General features: G+C 55.5%; 6 protein-coding genes across 6 annotated transcripts; 4 read left to right on the top strand and 2 right to left on the bottom strand.

Moving 5' to 3' along the window:
• The first annotated feature begins 19 nt into the window (after window positions 1-19).
• On the top strand, window positions 20-2,762 carry BO82DRAFT_179962 (deadenylation-dependent mRNA-decapping factor PAT1). The gene is made up of 2 exons (XM_025630414.1): window positions 20-242; window positions 316-2,762. The coding sequence occupies exons 1-2, from the start codon at window positions 91-93 to the stop codon at window positions 2,636-2,638; spliced, it is 2,475 nt and encodes an 824-aa protein (XP_025487537.1). The 5' UTR covers window positions 20-90; the 3' UTR covers window positions 2,639-2,762.
• A 1,774-nt stretch (window positions 2,763-4,536) lies between these two features.
• On the top strand, window positions 4,537-6,327 carry BO82DRAFT_358299 (NAD-dependent epimerase/dehydratase family protein). The gene is made up of 4 exons (XM_025636248.1): window positions 4,537-4,793; window positions 4,865-5,099; window positions 5,163-5,619; window positions 5,687-6,327. Exons 1-4 carry the CDS (start codon window positions 4,765-4,767, stop codon window positions 6,079-6,081), a joined length of 1,116 nt encoding a protein of 371 aa, XP_025487536.1. The 5' UTR covers window positions 4,537-4,764; the 3' UTR covers window positions 6,082-6,327.
• A 46-nt stretch (window positions 6,328-6,373) lies between these two features.
• Window positions 6,374-7,863, bottom strand: BO82DRAFT_345022 (putative oxidoreductase; the record flags this gene model as incomplete). Its single annotated transcript, XM_025633683.1, has 3 exons — window positions 7,642-7,863; window positions 7,085-7,555; window positions 6,374-7,042 (listed from the first exon to the last, which is right to left on the bottom strand). Exons 1-3 carry the CDS (start codon window positions 7,816-7,818, stop codon window positions 6,374-6,376), a joined length of 1,317 nt encoding a protein of 438 aa, XP_025487535.1. The 5' UTR covers window positions 7,819-7,863.
• Window positions 7,864-8,127: 264 nt separating this feature from the next.
• On the top strand, window positions 8,128-9,048 carry BO82DRAFT_386637 (putative G-patch domain protein; the record flags this gene model as incomplete). Its single annotated transcript, XM_025638258.1, has 2 exons — window positions 8,128-8,880; window positions 8,932-9,048. The coding sequence occupies 2 exons, from the start codon at window positions 8,128-8,130 to the stop codon at window positions 9,046-9,048; spliced, it is 870 nt and encodes a 289-aa protein (XP_025487534.1).
• A 146-nt stretch (window positions 9,049-9,194) lies between these two features.
• On the bottom strand, window positions 9,195-12,175 carry BO82DRAFT_395429 (Sec1 family protein). The gene is made up of 7 exons (XM_025638789.1): window positions 11,856-12,175; window positions 11,749-11,786; window positions 11,571-11,658; window positions 11,362-11,508; window positions 11,107-11,309; window positions 10,584-11,050; window positions 9,195-10,520 (listed from the first exon to the last, which is right to left on the bottom strand). Exons 1-7 carry the CDS (start codon window positions 11,887-11,889, stop codon window positions 9,407-9,409), a joined length of 2,091 nt encoding a protein of 696 aa, XP_025487533.1. The 5' UTR covers window positions 11,890-12,175; the 3' UTR covers window positions 9,195-9,406.
• Window positions 12,176-12,311: 136 nt separating this feature from the next.
• BO82DRAFT_386635 (ATP-dependent RNA helicase SUV3) lies at window positions 12,312-15,210 on the top strand. Its single transcript, XM_025638257.1, has 3 exons — window positions 12,312-12,706; window positions 12,776-13,938; window positions 13,994-15,210. The coding sequence occupies exons 1-3, from the start codon at window positions 12,596-12,598 to the stop codon at window positions 15,045-15,047; spliced, it is 2,328 nt and encodes a 775-aa protein (XP_025487532.1). The 5' UTR covers window positions 12,312-12,595; the 3' UTR covers window positions 15,048-15,210.
• The last annotated feature ends 3,220 nt before the right edge of the window (window positions 15,211-18,430 follow it).

Raw genomic sequence — 18,430 nt, 5'->3', positions numbered from 1 at the left:
CAATTATGCCGTGGTAATTCCTCCTCCCCCTCTCTCCACGCCACCAGCCCCCTCCCCCCCCGTTCCCCATACAACCTGCCTCTGCCGAAGATGTCTTTCTTCGGCTTTGACACCACCCTGCCCAGGGACCGGGCTGCTCCTTCCGAGCGCCGGGGCATTTTCGAGACCCCTGATCCATTCGCCGAGGTCGCTCGCGCCCGTCTTGTTCAAGGATTCCGAGGCGGCGACGAGGATGACGATGCGTAAGGTCCCCCTCCTTTCAGAGCCCATTGGCTTACAAACAAGATGACTGACGGGTCTTCTACACGCGTATAGCATTGATTTCGAGGATACCTACGATGGCCTGGGCGATCAGCTCGACGACGATCAGGATGCCTTCAACGACGACACCTTCGGCGACGACCTCGGCGCTCCTCCTGTCGGAAAAGACTTCGATTTCTTTGGCAAGACCGCGCAGGTAGCCGATGCCATCGGGGAAGAGCAAATACGCTACAGTCTCCAGAAGCCCAGAGCACCTGCTGGCGCCCCTGTCGCTGCAGACATCATCGCCGATCCTGCTGTGAGTGCTGCGGCTGTGCAGCCGAAACGGACCGGTTATGAGAAGTACTCGGATCCCGGGTATATTCCGGATCTTCAGGCCAAGTCAAGCGTCTGGGGCGTGCAAAAGAAACCGGAACCCACGCCAATGATGATTGCACAGGCGCAGGCACAAGCTCAGGCACAAGCACAAGCCCAGGCTCAGGCTCAAGCGCAGGCTCAAGCGCAGGCTCAGGCGCAGGCTCAGGCTCAGGCGCAGGCTCAGGCGCAGGCACGGGCAAAGAAGATGCTCAGCTTGGAGGAGGTAGAGGCGCAGTTGCGGCGATACCCGTCGTCACTGCCTGGCCAGATACCGGTGTCTCTCCCTCAGTCGATGCCCGAGCCGTCCCACCCGCTTCAGCGAGCTCAGATGCCTCCTCTGCCCGAAGGCTTCGCACAGCTGCCACCCGAGCTTCTGCACGCTCAGTTTGCTAAGGGTGTTCCGCCTCCGGCGCAGCTGTTGCACCAGCCGCCGATGGTTCCTGAACCGTATCCGCTTGCTCCGCATGCCCCCAACATGCCAATGCACCTTCTGCAAAATGCCAATCTTCCCCCGCAGCACATGGGGCCGCCTCAACGTCAGATGATACCACCGGGAGGTCCTCAAGCCCAGCAACAACAGCCTCCGCCGCCGTCCCAAAGCATGCGGGCCAACAACGCCCAGCTACCCGTGATCACCAATCCTCAACAGTTGATGCATCTGTCGGAAGAGCAAAGAGTAGCATACCTGATGGAAGATGCCAAGCGCGCCAAGCGAAATCACAAGATCTTCCTCCTCTCCAAGGGCAACGGTCTGATGACTCCGCAAGACAAGAACTTCATTACCCGTATCCAGCTCCAGCAATTGGTGGCTGCCGCAGGTAATGTCGTGGACACGGATTCCGAGGCTGTCTTGGCCGAGGACTTCTACTATCAGGTCTACAGTCAGATCCGCGGCGCTCCTCGGCAACACCCTCATCAACCTCTCGGTCACTTTGCGCAGACGTATCTCCTCCAGACTGGTAACCGCCTAGGTGGACACGGCAACCGGAGACAGTTCCAGAATGCCGACAACCACATGCAGAGAATGCAACAGCAAGTCCAGCGGGCCGTGGAGGCTGCCAAGGCCAAGCCCAAGAACAAACAACTCATCATTGAAGGTAGCTTGGGCAAGATCTCTTTCGGCAATGCGAAGGCCCCGAAGCCCATGCTCAACCTCAAGCGGCCCGAGAGCTCCGAGGGTGGCAAGTCGCTCAAGAAGCCTCAGACTGACCTGAGTCTGAGCGACCGGAAGTCTATCCTGACCAACATCGAGGGTGTCTACAGCACGTTGATGGAAATGGAAGATATGGAGCGCACCATGCCTCCTCCGCCAGACGAGAATGATCCCGAGGCCATTCAGAAGCATCTGGAGTGGCGGCAAAATGTTCGCTCGCTCAACCAGAAATTGTGGCGCGAGCTCAAGGTTATGGAGCCTATTGTTCCCAACACTAACACGCCTCACCCGTTCATCGCTTTCCTCTCGTACCCCAAGGGCAAGAAGGCCATCCCCCGCATCTTCCGTCACATTGACCAGGAACAACGCGTCACAATCCTTACCATGATCGTTGTCCACCTGGACACTTTGGACGTGGTCCGACGCGCACAGCTTATGCCTGGTGAGACTCAGCCGTCTCCGGTTGTTCGCGAAGCCATCGACCTCTTCTCTCAGACTGTCATGCCCAGCCTCCTCGGCTACGTCAATGAGGCCCCGTTCAATATCATCATTGGATTGTTGGGACTTGTGATTGCGCAGACTCATGTTCAGCTGGTGGCCAAGACCAGGATCGGCCTGGGAATCCTTACCATGCTTTTGAGTCGCGCCGAAATCGTGAAGGAAGCCGACCAAGCTTCAGAGCGAGATTGGCAGCAGTGGGTTGAGAAATTTAACGTGCTATTTGATACTCTGGAACCCACATTTGCCGATATCTTCCCCAGTTCCATCAATGCCGGTGACGACATGTACGTTTGGCAATTCTTGGCTGCCGTCGGTATCGGCGCCAGCCCCGATCAACAACAGCGCCTGGTTATTGCCGTGAAGTAAGTTGAAGCTTTCCCCATGACTCACCGAATCGATGCTTACTCTCTCCACAGGGATCGTGTGATGGAAACTGTTACGTACAGCAAGACGCTTCCTGCAGACATGGCCAGCCAGCGTCTCGGAAACGTCAACTTGTTTATGCGGGCCATCGGTCTGGACGTTGAACTTTTGGGTTAGGAAGCCAGAGAGGACATAGTGATCCGGCCTGACCTAATTACTGGGTATCATGACTCTTTAGACCCAGTGCCGGTCAGGCCGGGCAGACTTGGGCCCATAGATGTGCGGGTTTGCCTCTAGAAACACTGCAGCCTGCCATAAGCGGCATGTCGTTGTTCGTGCTGAGAGGGTTGATCAATCCACTGCTTAGCAGAACTGCACCCGGGGTATATGAAACCCGAAGAACCAGAAAGAGAAGGGAAACGACTGGCAGGCAGGGTCGGTTGGTGCTCTCGGACGCAGAATTGGAGGGAGACAGGCCCAAACGAGCTGTCGACCAACCTTTGGCGGTGGTGAATGTGACGTGCATTCTTCAATGATGTATTACCTACCAAATTTACGCACGTATTTGATTAGTTTTGTTCAATGATGTCCTACAGCGAGATTGGGGGACATGTCCGAAAGTCGTGTGGATAGCTCTCCTTTCATATTCTAGTTGATTATTTTGTTATGCTTATGGATGGTTCACGATGGAAGAAAAAGACATGATGGGTACTGTACTCTTGATTACTACCACTGTACAGTCCACCCAGCCCCCCGGAGTCTAGTCCCAGGAGAGACTAGGCTAGACAAGCCGATATATTAGCAGAGGCGACCAAGCGTGCAGTGGTGCCATCGATAGTAGGAATTAGGCCAGACCACAGACAACATCATCTTCCTAGCTCCTAGCTGGCAGCAACCGACTTGCAAGGTTGCACCCTCCCTCACACGGGCCTCGGAGCTCGAGGAGCACAGATCCACTTTGCGCAGTGGAACCGCGACCCGCCCGTGCTAATTGGGGGTTCAGCCTGGAGAGGTCGGTTAAAGATGCATGGTTTGGGTGAGGTTGCGCGAGTCGATAGATTACTCTTCCAGGGTTGCTGGACCGTTGGTGTTTCCATGGATATGAAAGGATTGTTTAGTCTCCTGCATGTCTTTCCCTTTTTTCTTTTTTTACATTCATGTCATAAGCGAGTCGGACCGAGAATTACCTGCTGCTTGGCTTTCGGTCGGCTGCGGCTTATGCATCGGGCCTGCAGCTGCATGTGGCTGGGCTGGCTATGGCTATCAGTCCATCCCCGGTTCATTTATCATCTGGCGACTTGTGTCTCCTCACCGAGACCGAGAGAAAGAGAGAAAGTGTCATGATCGTGGGTTGGGTAAATTAAACCGGTGGATTGGATCGTCCCGTTCACCCCTCAATACGGGGAGGATTGTCTGGGAAGGACTGCAGTGATCAGCCAACGGGGCACAAACCATTTTCCTTGGGGGTGATAGGAACAGGTACGACGGTTGTACCGACTGACCGGGGGTGTGAGTGCACAATCAGAAATAGGATAGAAGAACCGGTGTCATTGTATGCCGACAATTGACTTGTGCAGCCGAGAGAGGACGGACTGATGGACGCTTGGATGGTGATGGGCTTGTCTGTTTGCGACCAGACAGACAAAACAGACAAAACAGACAAATCGAGCCCAGCCCGCGTCAGCCCCCGATAAGTTGCACCTGGAGTAAGTTAAGAATGAATAAATTACCTCATCATACCCTGGCAATACCACCATGAAACCGGGTTATTCCGGGCGGTGTAGACGGAGAAATAGGTAGTCTGGGTAGTCTGACCATACCGAAACGGTACCTGGTGCTGTGGTCCACTGGACCTCCTCCGGAAAGCCCCTCCACACTCCTGTGTGGGAAACCCCCCCCACCTCATGTTTCCATCCTCGAAAGCAGCCAAACTGCTTCCCAGTCCAAGGATGAGTCCACTCACTCCTCCTCCTTAAATATCCCGTCTTACTCGCTCTCGCCTCTCTCCCGGTCTGTCCTGCTCCTGTTCCCTTTTCTCTTCTCTTCCCCAATCCTCTTCCCTCCCCTCCCTCACTCCAGTTCTCTCTTTCCCCCGCCCTCTCCATCCATCTCAATTGTCCTCCATCATCATGTCTGCTGGTTCAGTTCTCGTCACTGGGTAAGTTCTACTACCATGGCGCCCCCATGTCTTACAGCTGGAACTGACCCCGCAATCCCCCAACTGCGCAGTGGCACGGGCTACATTGGCTCCTTCACCACCCTTGCCTTGTTGCAGGCTGGCTACAAGGTCGTTGTCGCTGACAACCTCTACAACTCCTCCGCCGAGGCTCTCAACCGCATTGAGTTGATCTGCGGCAAGAAGCCCGAGTTCGCCCAGCTCGATGTCACCGACGAGGCTGCTTTCGACAAGGTCTTCCAGGCCCACCCCGACATTGACAGCGTCATCCACTTCGCTGCTCTCAAGGTGCGTCTGACCCGCCTGCTGTGCCATTGCACCCGCAAGGACTGACCATTCCCTTGTGATCAGGCTGTCGGAGAGTCCGGTGAGAAGCCGCTGGACTACTGGCACGTCAACGTCTACGGCACCATCTGCCTTCTCCGCTCCATGGTCCGCAACAACGTCACCAACATCGTCTTCTCCAGCTCCGCCACCGTCTACGGCGATGCCACTCGCTTCCCCAACATGATCCCCATCCCCGAGGACTGCCCTCTGGGTCCCACCAACCCCTACGGCAACACCAAGTTCGCCGTCGAGACCGCCATCACCGACCTGATCAACGCCCAGCGCAACAACGCCACCAAGGCCGGCAAGGAGGCCGAGGCTAAGAAGTGGAACGGTGCCCTCCTCCGGTACTTCAACCCCGCCGGTGCTCACCCCAGTGGCATCATGGGTGAGGACCCCCAGGGTGTCCCCTACAACCTGCTTCCTCTCCTTGCCCAGGTGGCCACTGGCAAGCGCGAGAAGCTGCTCGTCTTCGGCGACGGTACGCTCCAATCCCCCTTGACTCTGCAAGCACAAGACGCCCAGCGACAAAACTAACCCCATGCTAGACTACGCCTCCCACGATGGAACCGCCATCCGTGACTACATCCACATCCTCGACCTGGCCGACGGCCACTTGAAGGCCCTCAACTACCTCCGCGCCAACAACCCCGGTGTCCGGGCCTGGAACTTGGGTACCGGCAAGGGCAGCACGGTCTACGAGATGATCCGTGCCTTCTCCGCCGCCGTCGGCCGCGACCTCCCCTACGAGGTCGCTCCTCGCCGGGCCGGTGACGTCCTGAACCTCACCTCCAACCCCAGCCGGGCCATCTCGGAGCTGGGCTGGAAGGCCGAGCACACCCTCGAGCAGGCCTGCGAGGATCTCTGGCTCTGGACCCGCAACAACCCCGAGGGTTACCGGCAACAGCCCCCCGCCGAGCTCCTCGAGAAGCTCAAGAACTAAATCTGATCGTAAATGATACCTACCTTACCTTACCTACTGTTGATTTAATTAGCATGTCTTTGGCGACGGCGGAAGAACCAAAATCGCATCAATAGATTTGATCTGAATGAGACGAATTTCCTTTCTTGAATATGTGCCTGGTGTAATTCCACGTGCTGTGTTTCTGTGCTTTTGTTTCTTGAGTGGATAGATGAGGTGTCTCGAAATAGTAATTGGATTTACCGGAACTCCAGAACCATGCATGTATGCACTCTCCACCGCCCCGAAATATCGCACCATATATACAGCCAATCTATTTACCACTGCCGTCGCCACTGCCATTGCCCTTCCGACTCCTCCTCGACCCAGGGGTCTGTGCCTTGGGCGCGGCCTTCTGCTCGGCGGCCGCCTCCTTCTGTTCGGCCTCCTTCTTGGCCACCGCCCGCTGCACGGCGCTCTCCTTCTCCTTGACCTCGATCATCTTCTCACTGAACTCCCACAGCAACTTGCCCGCGGCCTCGTCCCGGATCTCCCTCCGCGCCACATCCACCTCGCGACACTCCTTGATCATCCACCCGCCCTCATCGCGGCCGTACCGCGCCTCCATCGCCGCGTACAGGAAACTCTGCGCCCCCTGCTGCGGCGACTTGAGCACCAGCCACCACACCGGCCAGGTGATCAGGTACACCAGCAGGCCCCACAGCGACCCGCCCGTCATCCAGCGCCGCATGCCGGGCGTGCGCGTGAACCCGGGATCCACCATGATGACGCGCGTGGCCGGGGGCTGGCCGTCCGGCCGCTTGAAGGCATTGAGATGTCTCTGGAAGGAATGCGCAAACACCATGAGGGCGAGTTTGCTCAGCCCAAACAGACTTTCCGGCCGCTGCGTCTTCTTGTGGGGGTTCGTCTTCTGGGCGGATGATTTCTTCGTCTTCCCACCGCCGTTCTTCCCAGCCTTCTGCTGCCCCGCCGCCGCCGTCCTCTGCTGCTGTTGTTGTTGCAGCAACAATTGCTGGTTAGTCACATCCTCGACCTTCCGCAAATCAAACCCGCCCGCCCGGATATAACTCGACGAACACCCCGCGAAGATGACGCGCACGTCGCGGTGCGCCGGCTGCGCGCGCAGCGCGGGGCTGAGGATGCTCAGCAGGTGGAAATTAGCCAGGTAGTTGACCTGCCACTCCTCGTCGAGGCCGTCGCCGGTCAGGTGTTTTTGGGGTGTTGGCGGCGTCGTGCTGGCGCACAGGATGATCATGTCCAGCCGGCGCGGCGTGACGTTGTCGATCCATTTCGTGGCGAAGGTGCGGATGGAGTGCAGCGACGCCAGGTCTACTTGCTCCGCGTAGATGAGTTGGTTGTTGGTCGTGCGCCGCAGGTCTTCGATGTATTCCACTAGAAAAACGTCGGAGGGGGCGTGCTGCGTTAGCAGGATGATTTGCGCCCCGCGGGTGGCCAGGGCTTTCGTGATTTGGGCGCCGATGCCGGATGTTCCGCCCTTTTTTTTTTGTATGTCAGTTTGGGGTTTGGGGTTTGGGGGGTGTGGGGGGTAATGTTGGGAGACGGGGGTAGAGAGAGCCGTACTGTGATCATTACGACCTTGGAGTGCATCACTCGCTCCGAGGCATTGCGGGCTCCGCCGAAGTAGAATTTCAGGACGGCAATAACAAGAACCCAGGGGGTGAGCTTGAGGATCGTCCAGGCGAAGGGGATCGAGGATACACCCTCGGTGACACCCTGGACGATCAGGGGGATGGGCATTGTGGTGGTGAGAGAACGACAAGGAAAGACGCAAAGCTTTGAATGAGAGGCAAGGGTTGAGTTGAAAGGTAGGTCTGGAAAAGAGGGAGTGGGAGGATGTTGACTTGACTTGGGGGAAAGTTGTAGACGACAAGACAAGATGAGATGGCCAGAAAGTCCAACAAATCTGGCCCGTCCGGCGGCCGCGCGGAGGAAGTTGCTTTGCCTGCTTTAGCCGCCGATCTCCCGCCACTGCGTCACCTTGCCTTCTTCTTCTTCTTTGACCTTTTTTTATTTTCTCAACCACAACACCACCGATATATGAGTACAATGCCAGACGACCCCGCAGAAGAAGAAGATTACTTCCTCCCCCTGGAAGACCAGCGCGTCTTTGGCGCCGGAATTCGCCGCAAGCGCGTCCCCTTCGTGCGCTCCTCCGACCCCGACCTCCACACCACCGACTCCGCCCTCCGCCGCAATGCCGCACCCAGCACTGAAACAACGACCGGCGCCACCATCGCGAACAGATACCTCTCCATCGTCCTCTCCAAATCCGCTACGCCTACACCTGCCCCGGAGGAGCCCGCATCAGATTCTACGGCTACACTCCCCACCACGAATCCTCCCAGCGCACGGGCAGCGAGTCCACAATCCCACCCCGCACCACCATCAACACCAACTCTCCCTCCTCCTTCGCCCCGACAAGACCAACAAGACAACAAAGCCAACCCTACGTCTCAAATCTGCGAAATCTGCAATCTCCCCCTCACAGCATCATCCGAACCAGCATCCGAAACCCCGACCCCAATTGGCCCCAACGCACGCCCCCACGAAGCCTCCCTCGCACACCAACTCTGCCTCACGCATTCACACCCACCCTCACACCTGGACCGCACGCGCCCCGGCCTGCGCTACCTGGCCGCCTACGGCTGGGACCCCGACAGCAGACTGGGGCTGGGGGCTCCCGGGCGGGAGGGGATCCGGGCGCCGGTGAAGGGGAAGGTCAAGGTCGATACGGTGGGGTTGGGGGTTGCGGGCCATAATTCGGATGATGAGGAAGCCCATCAGAAACGGAAGCGTGTGGTCGGTCAGGAACAAGCCGGGGGTAGGGGCAGTGGTTCTGCCAAAATACAGAAGTTGAATGCGAAGGAGGTGCGGAGGGGGCAGGTGGATGCGCGGAAGCGCGGGGAGAGGTTGCGCGAGTTGTTCTATCAGGATGAGAGGATTTTGCGGTATCTTGGGGAGGGGTGACATATTCGGTGGGGAGAAAAAAAGAGGGGGGGGCAACTTTCTGGTTGGATTGAGAGGGGAAACGGGTGGTGATTTTTGGACTGTTTGGATTGTGATAGTGTTTCGTACGTTTAGATACCCTCTATTGTTTATCGATTGTCATTGTCCAGTAATTATATTCCATTGGCTGGGATGTGTACACTTTGCTTTGCTGATCTTGCTAAGTTAATTAAGTCCAGCCATATAAATGGTCGGAAATAGCAACGGATCGCTCGAAAACTAACAGACAAATGAGCTTGGTATCACAGCTGCGCTAGATGAGATCAGGGATGAGCCAAGAGAGCCACCGAGAGCGGTTACGGGGCAACAGTGGGAAAGCCTATCGGAAAAAGTGGTGGCGTTTCTTCTCCTTCTTCTCCTTCTCCTTGTGCTCTTTACCTGGCTTGGAGCTGGTAGGAGCCGGCGCCGGACTCGGCCCGCCGCTGGGGGCTTTGTGTCCAAGTGACATCGAGGCCATTGCTGCCGAGGGCGGGGCAGCGGCGACGGGTTTCTTCGCCTGGGGCTGAGGTGGTGGAGGTGCTTCTTTCTCGAAGAGATGAGCCGGAGCCGTGGGTTTCGGCCGCTCGGCCGGAATGTCCAGCCGTCGTTTGTCGACGCTGAGATCGCCGATCTGTCGCAGGAATAGCCCCGGCGAGAGCATATGGGACGTGGCCAGGTAGACATCCTTGGCATGTGCTTGCGAGATCTCGTAGCATGTACGGGCTTCGCCGTAGGTCGCGCCACCCGCCATGAAGACGATAATGCGCTGGCGAGGCTGCTCCCCGGTGGTGCGCGTTCGCGCCCACGTGGGTTTCGCACTCCGGAGGGATGCTTGCGACAAGGCGTCGTGTGGGTTCGAGCCCTCGCCTTCGGTGTGTGGACGCGTGGGTGGGAAGACAGTCGTGTCAAGGGTGCCCCGCACCAGGTCCTCCAATATCAACTTGAGGTTCAGATCGTACCGAGTCAAACTTTCTTCTTCCATATCGACCGCTGCTGGAGGCTTTCGGATGAACAGCGGCTGTACTGGAGGCTTGTCATCCTTCAGGGGCTTCTCTACACGCACGCCAAGTAGATCTAGATTGGATATGATTTCCCCGTCCTGCGGTGGAAGTTGCGCGTGTGCCATGAGCTTGCGGATGTCTCCGGCTAGCAGTCCGCCTCGGTAGATTATATAAAGTAGTAAAAGTCTCAGTCGTTCGGGCTGTCGGGTTGCTTCATCATCGAGGAGTTGAACAATCTGGGAGCCCAGATGCTTGGCCTTCTTGTAGTTCTCATCCATGCCGGTCGCCAGGCTTTGCTCGACAGAGCTGACTTCAAGAAGCTTGTGCTCCTGAAAGTATTTCATACATTCTTGTGCCATGTTCAGATGAAGGGTGTATGCATCGCGGCCCTGCTGGAACTCAGTCAGGCCTGCAAGCATATCCTTGATTGTGTTAACGTTGGCTTTGTTGTTGCTGGAACTCATGTCAGTCTAGAACATAGGATCGCAGGGGAGGAGATTATGGGGAAAAGCCTACTCTTCTGCGAATTGAGGGTTGGCTGCTCGGAATTTGGCAAAGTCTTCGCCCAGCTTCCCCAGTACGTCCTTCATGTGCATGTGCCGGTACTCAACCCATACGTTGTCCTGCTCATTAATCTCCATGTCTTTGATTTCTTGATTGGCGCCACCCTCGTTGATGACAGTCTTGTATGTAACCTTGTCCCCATCGTTGATGGGAAGCAGATCATGCACCATGGACTGGTATGTGAATTCATGGAGCAGAGGCGCTATGACGTCCATCGAGCGGTCTACAACAAGGAGAATGCCGCGAGGTCGAGACGATGGGGGGGGAAAGTCCCGCTGAAATTGCGCGAATTGATCCAACTCGTTTTGAATGAAGCGGGCCAGGTGTGAGCACAATACGCCGGCCTCGTGGGTTGGGGTCCTGGGCCGATAGTACCGGATGATCGGGTACTCTCCTAAACTTGCACAGAGAGACACAATCTCACGCCGTTGTCAGCATGCGAAACTGGTCCGTGAAGCTAAAGCTTATGCCATACCTTCTGAGCCAGTCCTTCCAAGTGCGCACGAATCAGATGGTTGCAACCAGGGTGGAAAAGGACTGGAAAGCTCCATGGATCCCGGAATGTCACGACGCGCGACTCGCGAGGGAAATAATCGGCATTCATGATCTGAACATTGGCAATATTATCATGCGCCATCTGCGACCGGTCTAGTCTAGCTCGTTGCTGCGGATCGAGAACTGCCCCGTACGTCAGCACCAACCATAGCACCCCAGGAATGCTGCGACCAACAGGACGTCCAAACCAGCCATGCTTTCTTGTACCGCTTCCGCTCAAAATCGGCCATCAAACAGTCGACAATATGCGGGAGGGGAGAAAGGATGTACAGCGCATCCATAGAGGCATTTGTTGGGCGTCGGTGCTCGATCTGCTCAACATCTTAGGAACGGGCCAGTTAGCGCCTACCGACATGTATATATTCGGCATGAAGTCCCGCTTACTGGTCACGTTGAGGTTGAGGATATCATCTTCGCTGACGGCATTGTCGATTAATTTGCGACTGGTCTCGTCCACGACTAGGACCTTCCACTACAAGCGCCCGACGTCAGCTGTATGTGGGTTGGGAGAGTGATGAGGGGGGCGGAGTTATCAGGAGGGGCAATGAGCGAGAGACCGTACCTCGTTCCCCGCCGCGTAACGGATGGTGTTCAGGATGACTGGCAGAAGAAAGGGATAAATCAGTACGGGAAATATTGCGCGCACGGGGGATTGACCAAAGGACTTACTGTCGCGCTGGATGTTGAGGATCGAGGCGCTCATTTTGGCTGACGGGCAGCCCTCCGCTGGGGCATAGACTGGTAACTTGTAACTCACAACACTGAGAAGAGGGGTGAGGATTGAGGGGTGCTAAGGCAGTTTAAGGCGGCAGACCAGAGGAGGCAGCAGCCGAGAAAGGTAACAGACAAGCAAGCGATAGGGGCGCTGCACGAAGATCAATCGAATCAGGGGGTGCTGATGATAATAACTGAGGTATCTCTCTGAAACGTAGCAGATGGTCTTGGTTACCACTATTAGTTGGTGTGAGACCCCTCAAGCTCCGGAGTCCCGTCCGTCCCCACCTTTTCCGCCGCTGCGCTGCCTTACCTTCATCCGCCGCAGGGGATAAACCTTGGGAAGGCGGTGAGGGCGGTGTAGCCACTTGCTTCCGCCTCGGAAGTCTTCCTCTATCGCCGCAGCTTGATGAAAGGCAGAAAAAAAAAAGATAATCGATGGCGAATTCATGACGGAGGGGATTTCTTAGAGGGAGCTCGCCGTGTGTTCTTCTATCCCCTCGCTAATAATCTTCACATTTAGCCTCTTCTCCCGCCCTTTCTGATAACTGTGATAATCGCGTCTCGTCTCTTCGCCTTCACGCCTTGGTTGGACGATCCCGTTCATCTCCCAGAATTGCCAGTCGATTACGGAACGAAAGAACATACCACTTCAACGATCGCGTACGTCTCAATATCTCATTTCCGCGCTAGGCATGCGCCTATGGAGTAGCAAAGGCAGTCAATGCCTTTTGTGTACACTGCACCCGAAAGTCCGTCCTGCAAATCGGGCCTTCGCAACTTCGCCGGTGCTGCAGAGAAAAGCGGTATGGCCAAGCACTTGTTTTTGAGTTCTTCTGATACAATGCTAATTCTCCTTCTTCCACTACCACTAGGGACAAAAAGATAGGGGCAATCGGGCTAAGAAAGAGCAAGAAAAGAATGCATCACGTCCCAAGTTTCCTCCTAGAGAACGCACAACATTGACCGGACCTGATTTTGTGGCGGTCGTCAAACAAAGTCTTGAAACCTATCACAGCAGGCTCACGAGAGCGGAAGATTGGACGTCATTGAAGAGGTGGGATGCCTTCCAACGGCAGGTACTGAATGCATGCAAATTAGACGATCGCAAAACTACGGCGGCCGCAGGTGCCTTGCGCCGCCTTAAGAATGCCTTGCATCAGGCCCACAGCAACTATGGACTTAAGGGACTGAGAGACGAGCTAGAATTCCAGATGTACTCGGAAGATATCACGGCGGAATATGGGACACCGAACCAGGTCCGGCAGAGGATAATCGCGGATATGCGACGTCCGACGGAGCTGTACCCGCAAGCGCGCGCCATCCAGCGCACAATACACTTACACGTCGGCCCCACCAACTCGGGGAAAACGTACCATGCACTGAAACGTCTGCAAGCATCCAAGACTGGCTTTTACGCTGGGCCTTTGCGACTTCTGGCCCAGGAAGTGTTCCAGCGCTTTACGACGGCCGGAATGCCCTGCAGCCTGATCACTGGTGATGATGTTAAGATCCACGAAGGGGAAGGTGATGAGCCGGCGGGGATTGTCAGCAATACGGTGGAGATGGTTAGTATAGGACAGTCATATGAAGTCGGTGTCATCGATGAGATCCAAATGATCAGTGATACTCGGCGTGGGTGGGCTTGGACCCGTGCTTTTCTGGGTGCTCGCGTCCAAGAACTTCATCTTTGTGGTGAAACCCGAGTGGTTCCTTTGATTCGAGAGCTGACTGCTCTGACTGGTGACAAACTCGAGATTCACCGCTACCAGCGACTGAACGAATTGAAAGTCGCTAAAAAGAGTCTTGGGGGCAATCTAAAGAATCTTCAGAAAGGGGACTGTGTTGTCTCCTTCTCGCGCGTTGGGATTCACGCTTTGAAAGCGGAGATTGAAAAAGCCACGGGCAAACGCGCAGCTATCGTCTATGGGAGCTTGCCGGCCGAAATCAGAACCCAGCAGGCTGCACTCTTCAACGATCCGAACAATGACTACGACTTTCTAGTTGCCAGCGACGCTATTGGCATGGGTCTCAATCTGTAAGTGCTCTTGATATTTGCCGACTTCCTCAGATACTAATATCGCGTCTTTCAGGAGCTGCAAGCGTATCGTTTTTGAAACCGTGGTCAAGATGCTCCCGGGAGGTCTTGTACGGCTCACTGTACCAGAGATCAAACAGATCGGAGGGCGAGCAGGTCGTTATCGGCCTGCTGTGCAGCACGGGAAAGTTTCCCCAAATGAGAAAGAAGACAATGTCGGTTGGGTGACATCCCTTGAGGAAGTTGATCTACCTTACATCCGGCAGGCAATGGATGTCGAGCCCCCTCCTCTTGTTGCCGCGGGCTTACAGGCTCCGGACTCTGTCTTCCAGAAGTTCTCGGCTCATTACCCAGCGAACACCCCCCTGGAATACTTGATCAAGCGCATTTTGTCGGTCGCACAAGTACATCCATTATTCTTTCTGTGCGACCCTCGCAATCAGCTCGAAAATGCCGAAATCATCGATGCCGTCGAGGGGCTGCGCATCCCTGACCAACTGACTCTCATGGCCGCACCTATGTACGTCAAGGATATCATTGGCCGGGATGCAGCTGTTGATTTCGCTCGCGCCGTTGCTGAGAACTCGAACGGTCATCTTCTAAGCTTTTCGAGCCTCAATCTGGAGATTCTCGAACAAGAGGTTTCAGGCAAGAAAGAGTACACCACAGAGTTGGAATCTCTGCACAAGTCAATCGTCTTATATCTCTGGCTGAGCTTCCGTTTTGGTGGCATTTTCACGGACCGGACTCTAGCCATGCACGTTAAGGAGTTGTTGGAAGAAAGGATGGTCCGGGCTCTGACGGAATTCTCCGCCAACAAGAAGCTCAGAAAGGACTCTTCTCTCCGACGGCAACTCGCTCTTGAGAGGCAGAGTTTGGAAACACAGCGTCTGCTGGCCGAGTCCGCCGATACGACCTACGGTAGCGGCATGACCTCGCTTGATGGTCAAGCGCAAGACGACGCGCTACACACCGACGACTTGCTGGAAGACCCTGTGCTGGAAGATCCCGTCGAGGAAGCCAATCTGCAGGAAGATAGTGCCCAGGAAGAGCCTGTCCAGGAGGATCAGCCCCAAGAAAAGTCGAGTGCCCAAGGAGGATCTCACTAGGCTCACAATTGCAGAGACTGTTCTTTCATGAATTGAAGCGCATGTTCGTGCCAATCATGTTATGTTCTTGTGTACATAGAACTTGAGTGGACTATGATCCTTGCGGACTTTTTGTATACTAGAAACTGAGGAAAGGAACAAATGTACAGAGATAACCCTACTCTGCATAATCAAAGTTGAATCTTGTTTGATCGTCACATGCGCAAGGCATGTTAAGCTCTGAGGTACAGTACGAAGCAGTCATGAGTCGAATAGCTTAATATTTACTCCGTAGCCACCGTATTTTGATACAGTAGTTGGCGGCACAACCCAGGAGGCGGTGTGGCGCTGTACATACCTCCGAGCTACCTCCGGACAGTATTTACACCGCCTACCAAAGAGGGAACACAACATCCACGATATGAGTTCACTTCGGTTGTAGATCGGTAACCAGCAGGGCCTGTGGCGTACTTGGAAAACGCTGCAGCTGATCGTAGAGGTAAATGCCCAGGTCCTGCGTTTGAGTCTTGGCTGGCACTTCCAGACGCTAGCTCTACCAGTCGAGATTCATTGGTATGAAAACACCCGGGGATAAGAGGGGTTTTCGTAGCCTGCGCTGGCGGGCGAGCTTTTTTTGATGCTTCTTCTCATCATGGCTCAACATAAATTGAGAGCTCTCTGCCTAGAAGCCTCTTAATTTAATGTATGTTGCGCGTTCATCAACTTGACCTCTTTCTGGAGCTGGGTGCTGTTGAGACAAACATACAAACATGCACCCAGCGTCTTATCTTATCGGTGGCGGATTACCCCGAGCACGCCACAACGATTTTCCGCGCCAGTGAGCTTCGCCCATTTCGGTGCCGTCGCAGGTCCACCTCCACGGTCATTGAAGCAAATCGGGCAGATCAGCTTGTCCTTCGCCCCATCATCAAACCAACCTGGAGTGAGCGACTCGACGCTCCTCGCAATCTCGAACGGCCTCTGTACCGAAGTCATTTCCATCTCTCAACGCAACCGCCGATCCGCTACCCCTCCCCAACTGCGAACAAGAAAACAAAGAAACAGCATCCGCCATGGATGACCTCCAGTCTCTGGAGCTCTTTTCGCTCGTCTCGCGAATCACCGGGGAGCTCCAGAACCATTTGGGCGTCAGCGACAAGACCCTGGCCGAGTTCGTTATCGACCAGCATCTCAAATGCGGCTCGTTCGCCGAGTTCAAGCAGAGCCTGGAGGAGATGGGCGCCGAGTTCCCGCAGAGTCTGATGGAGAGTATCGATCGTCTCGTCCTCACGATGCATCCCAAGTACAAAGCCAAAAACGCACAGGCCCAGAACTCGTCCGGAGCGACTGGCGATGACGATATGGATATCCTTGGGGCCCTCGAGAAGAAGGCGCGCGTGTTCAAGGGTCTCGCGGTTCCGGACAAGGTGCAGACGTGGGATGATGAGGACTATACCGCGCGGAAGGATGTGCAGGAGAGCGATGCGAAAGCTGACGCGATGGACGATACGTTTGCGATGCTGGAAGGGCTGGCGGGCAAGGCGCGCGAGGACAAAGCCCCCTCGTCGTCACGGGTGGATCGTAGTAGCAGGAAGCGGAGTCGAAGCCCGGACTACGACAGCCGTGACCGTGACCGTGACCGCGATCGCGACCGCGGGCGCATGCGCAACGACAGATACCGCTCGCGGTCGAGATCGCACAGCCCTCATCACGGCAGGAGAGAGGCGGAGGATGAGGTGGACGAGTTTGGCAGGTCGAAGAGCAAATACAGCAGCCGGGACAACGGATATCGCAATGGAAACAGTGAGCGCAGGAGTCGCCGCGACCGAGCGGGGGATGACGACTACTTCCACAAGCCTCCGCCGGTCGAGCTGGATGACCAGCCTATCCTATACAAAGTATACGATGGTCGTGTGACGGGCGTGAAGGACTTCGGCGCATTTGTCAATCTGTTGGGTGTCAAGGGCAAGGTTGATGGGTTGGTACACGTCTCTGCGATGCAGGAGGGCGCGCGTGTCAATCATCCTTCGGACTTGGTGTCCCGCAACCAGCCAGTCAAGGTCAAGGTCGTCAGCATACAAGGCTCTCGTATTGGTCTGTCCATGAAGGAAGTCGACCAGGTCACTGGCATGGACCTTATTCCTCAGCGGCGTCTAGCGTCCGGGGCGAATATGGAACGTCTCGATGGCACCGGTGATGATGACAGATACGGGAACTTGAGCTCGGATGTGCCTATCATCGAGGACTCAAATGGCAGGCCCATGAAAAACAGGAAGCGTTTGACGTCCCCTGAAAGATGGGAAATCAAACAACTCATTGCTTCCGGGGCTGTTTCAGCGCTCGATTACCCTGACATCGATGAAGAGTATCATGCCACCTTGACCGGAGAAGGCACATTTGAGGAAGAAGAGGACGTCGATATCGAGGTTCGCGATGAGGAGCCGCCCTTCCTGGCGGGTCAGACTAAAATGTCATTGGAGTTGTCCCCTATTCGAGTTGTCAAGGCACCGGACGGCTCCATGAACCGAGCCGCAATGGCAGGCACAAACCTGGCAAAGGACAGAAGGGAGCTCAGACAGCAGGAAGCCCAGGACAAAGCAGCAGAGCAAGCAGCCAATGTCGATCTCAATGCGCAATGGCAAGACCCGATGGTGGCGCCGGAGGAGCGCAGGTTCGCTGCTGATCTTCGGAACGCTCAGCAAGCCAAACCCGACGAGGCTGTGCCCGAATGGAAGAGAGTCACAATGGGCAAGAACGTGTCTTTCGGGAAGCGGACCAGCATGTCTATCAAGGAGCAGCGGGAGAGCTTGCCAGTCTACAAGTTCCGCAAGCAGTTGCTTGATGCTGTTCGTGACAACCAGTTGTTGATTGTCGTTGGTGATACTGGCTCCGGAAAGACAACACAGTTGACACAGTACCTGGCTGAAGGTGGATATGCAAACAATGGTATCATCGGCTGCACACAACCTCGTCGTGTAGCTGCCATGTCTGTTGCCAAGCGTGTCGCGGAAGAAGTTGGCTGTAAGCTTGGTGCGGAGGTTGGATACACGATTCGTTTCGAGGATTGTACTAGCCCGGAGACGAAGATCAAATACATGACCGACGGTATGCTTCAGAGAGAGATTCTTCTTGACCCGGAACTCAAGAGATACTCTGTGATCATGCTGGATGAGGCCCACGAGCGAACGATTGCCACAGACGTTCTTTTCAGTCTGCTGAAAAAGACCATCAAGCGACGCCCTGATCTTCGGCTTATCGTCACCTCGGCCACTCTGGACGCAGAAAAGTTTTCGGAATACTTCAACGGCTGTCCTATCTTCTCTATCCCGGGTCGCACATTCCCGGTCGAGATCATGTACTCCAAGGAGCCTGAGTCCGATTATCTCGATGCAGCCTTGATTACA

Source organism: Aspergillus uvarum, assembly GCF_003184745.1.
Source record: "Aspergillus uvarum CBS 121591 unplaced genomic scaffold BO82scaffold_69, whole genome shotgun sequence".
Taxonomy (NCBI): Eukaryota; Fungi; Ascomycota; class Eurotiomycetes; order Eurotiales; family Aspergillaceae; genus Aspergillus; species Aspergillus uvarum.
The sequence above is the reverse complement of the archived record's forward strand: the minus strand, read 5'-3'. Positions and strand labels throughout refer to the sequence as shown.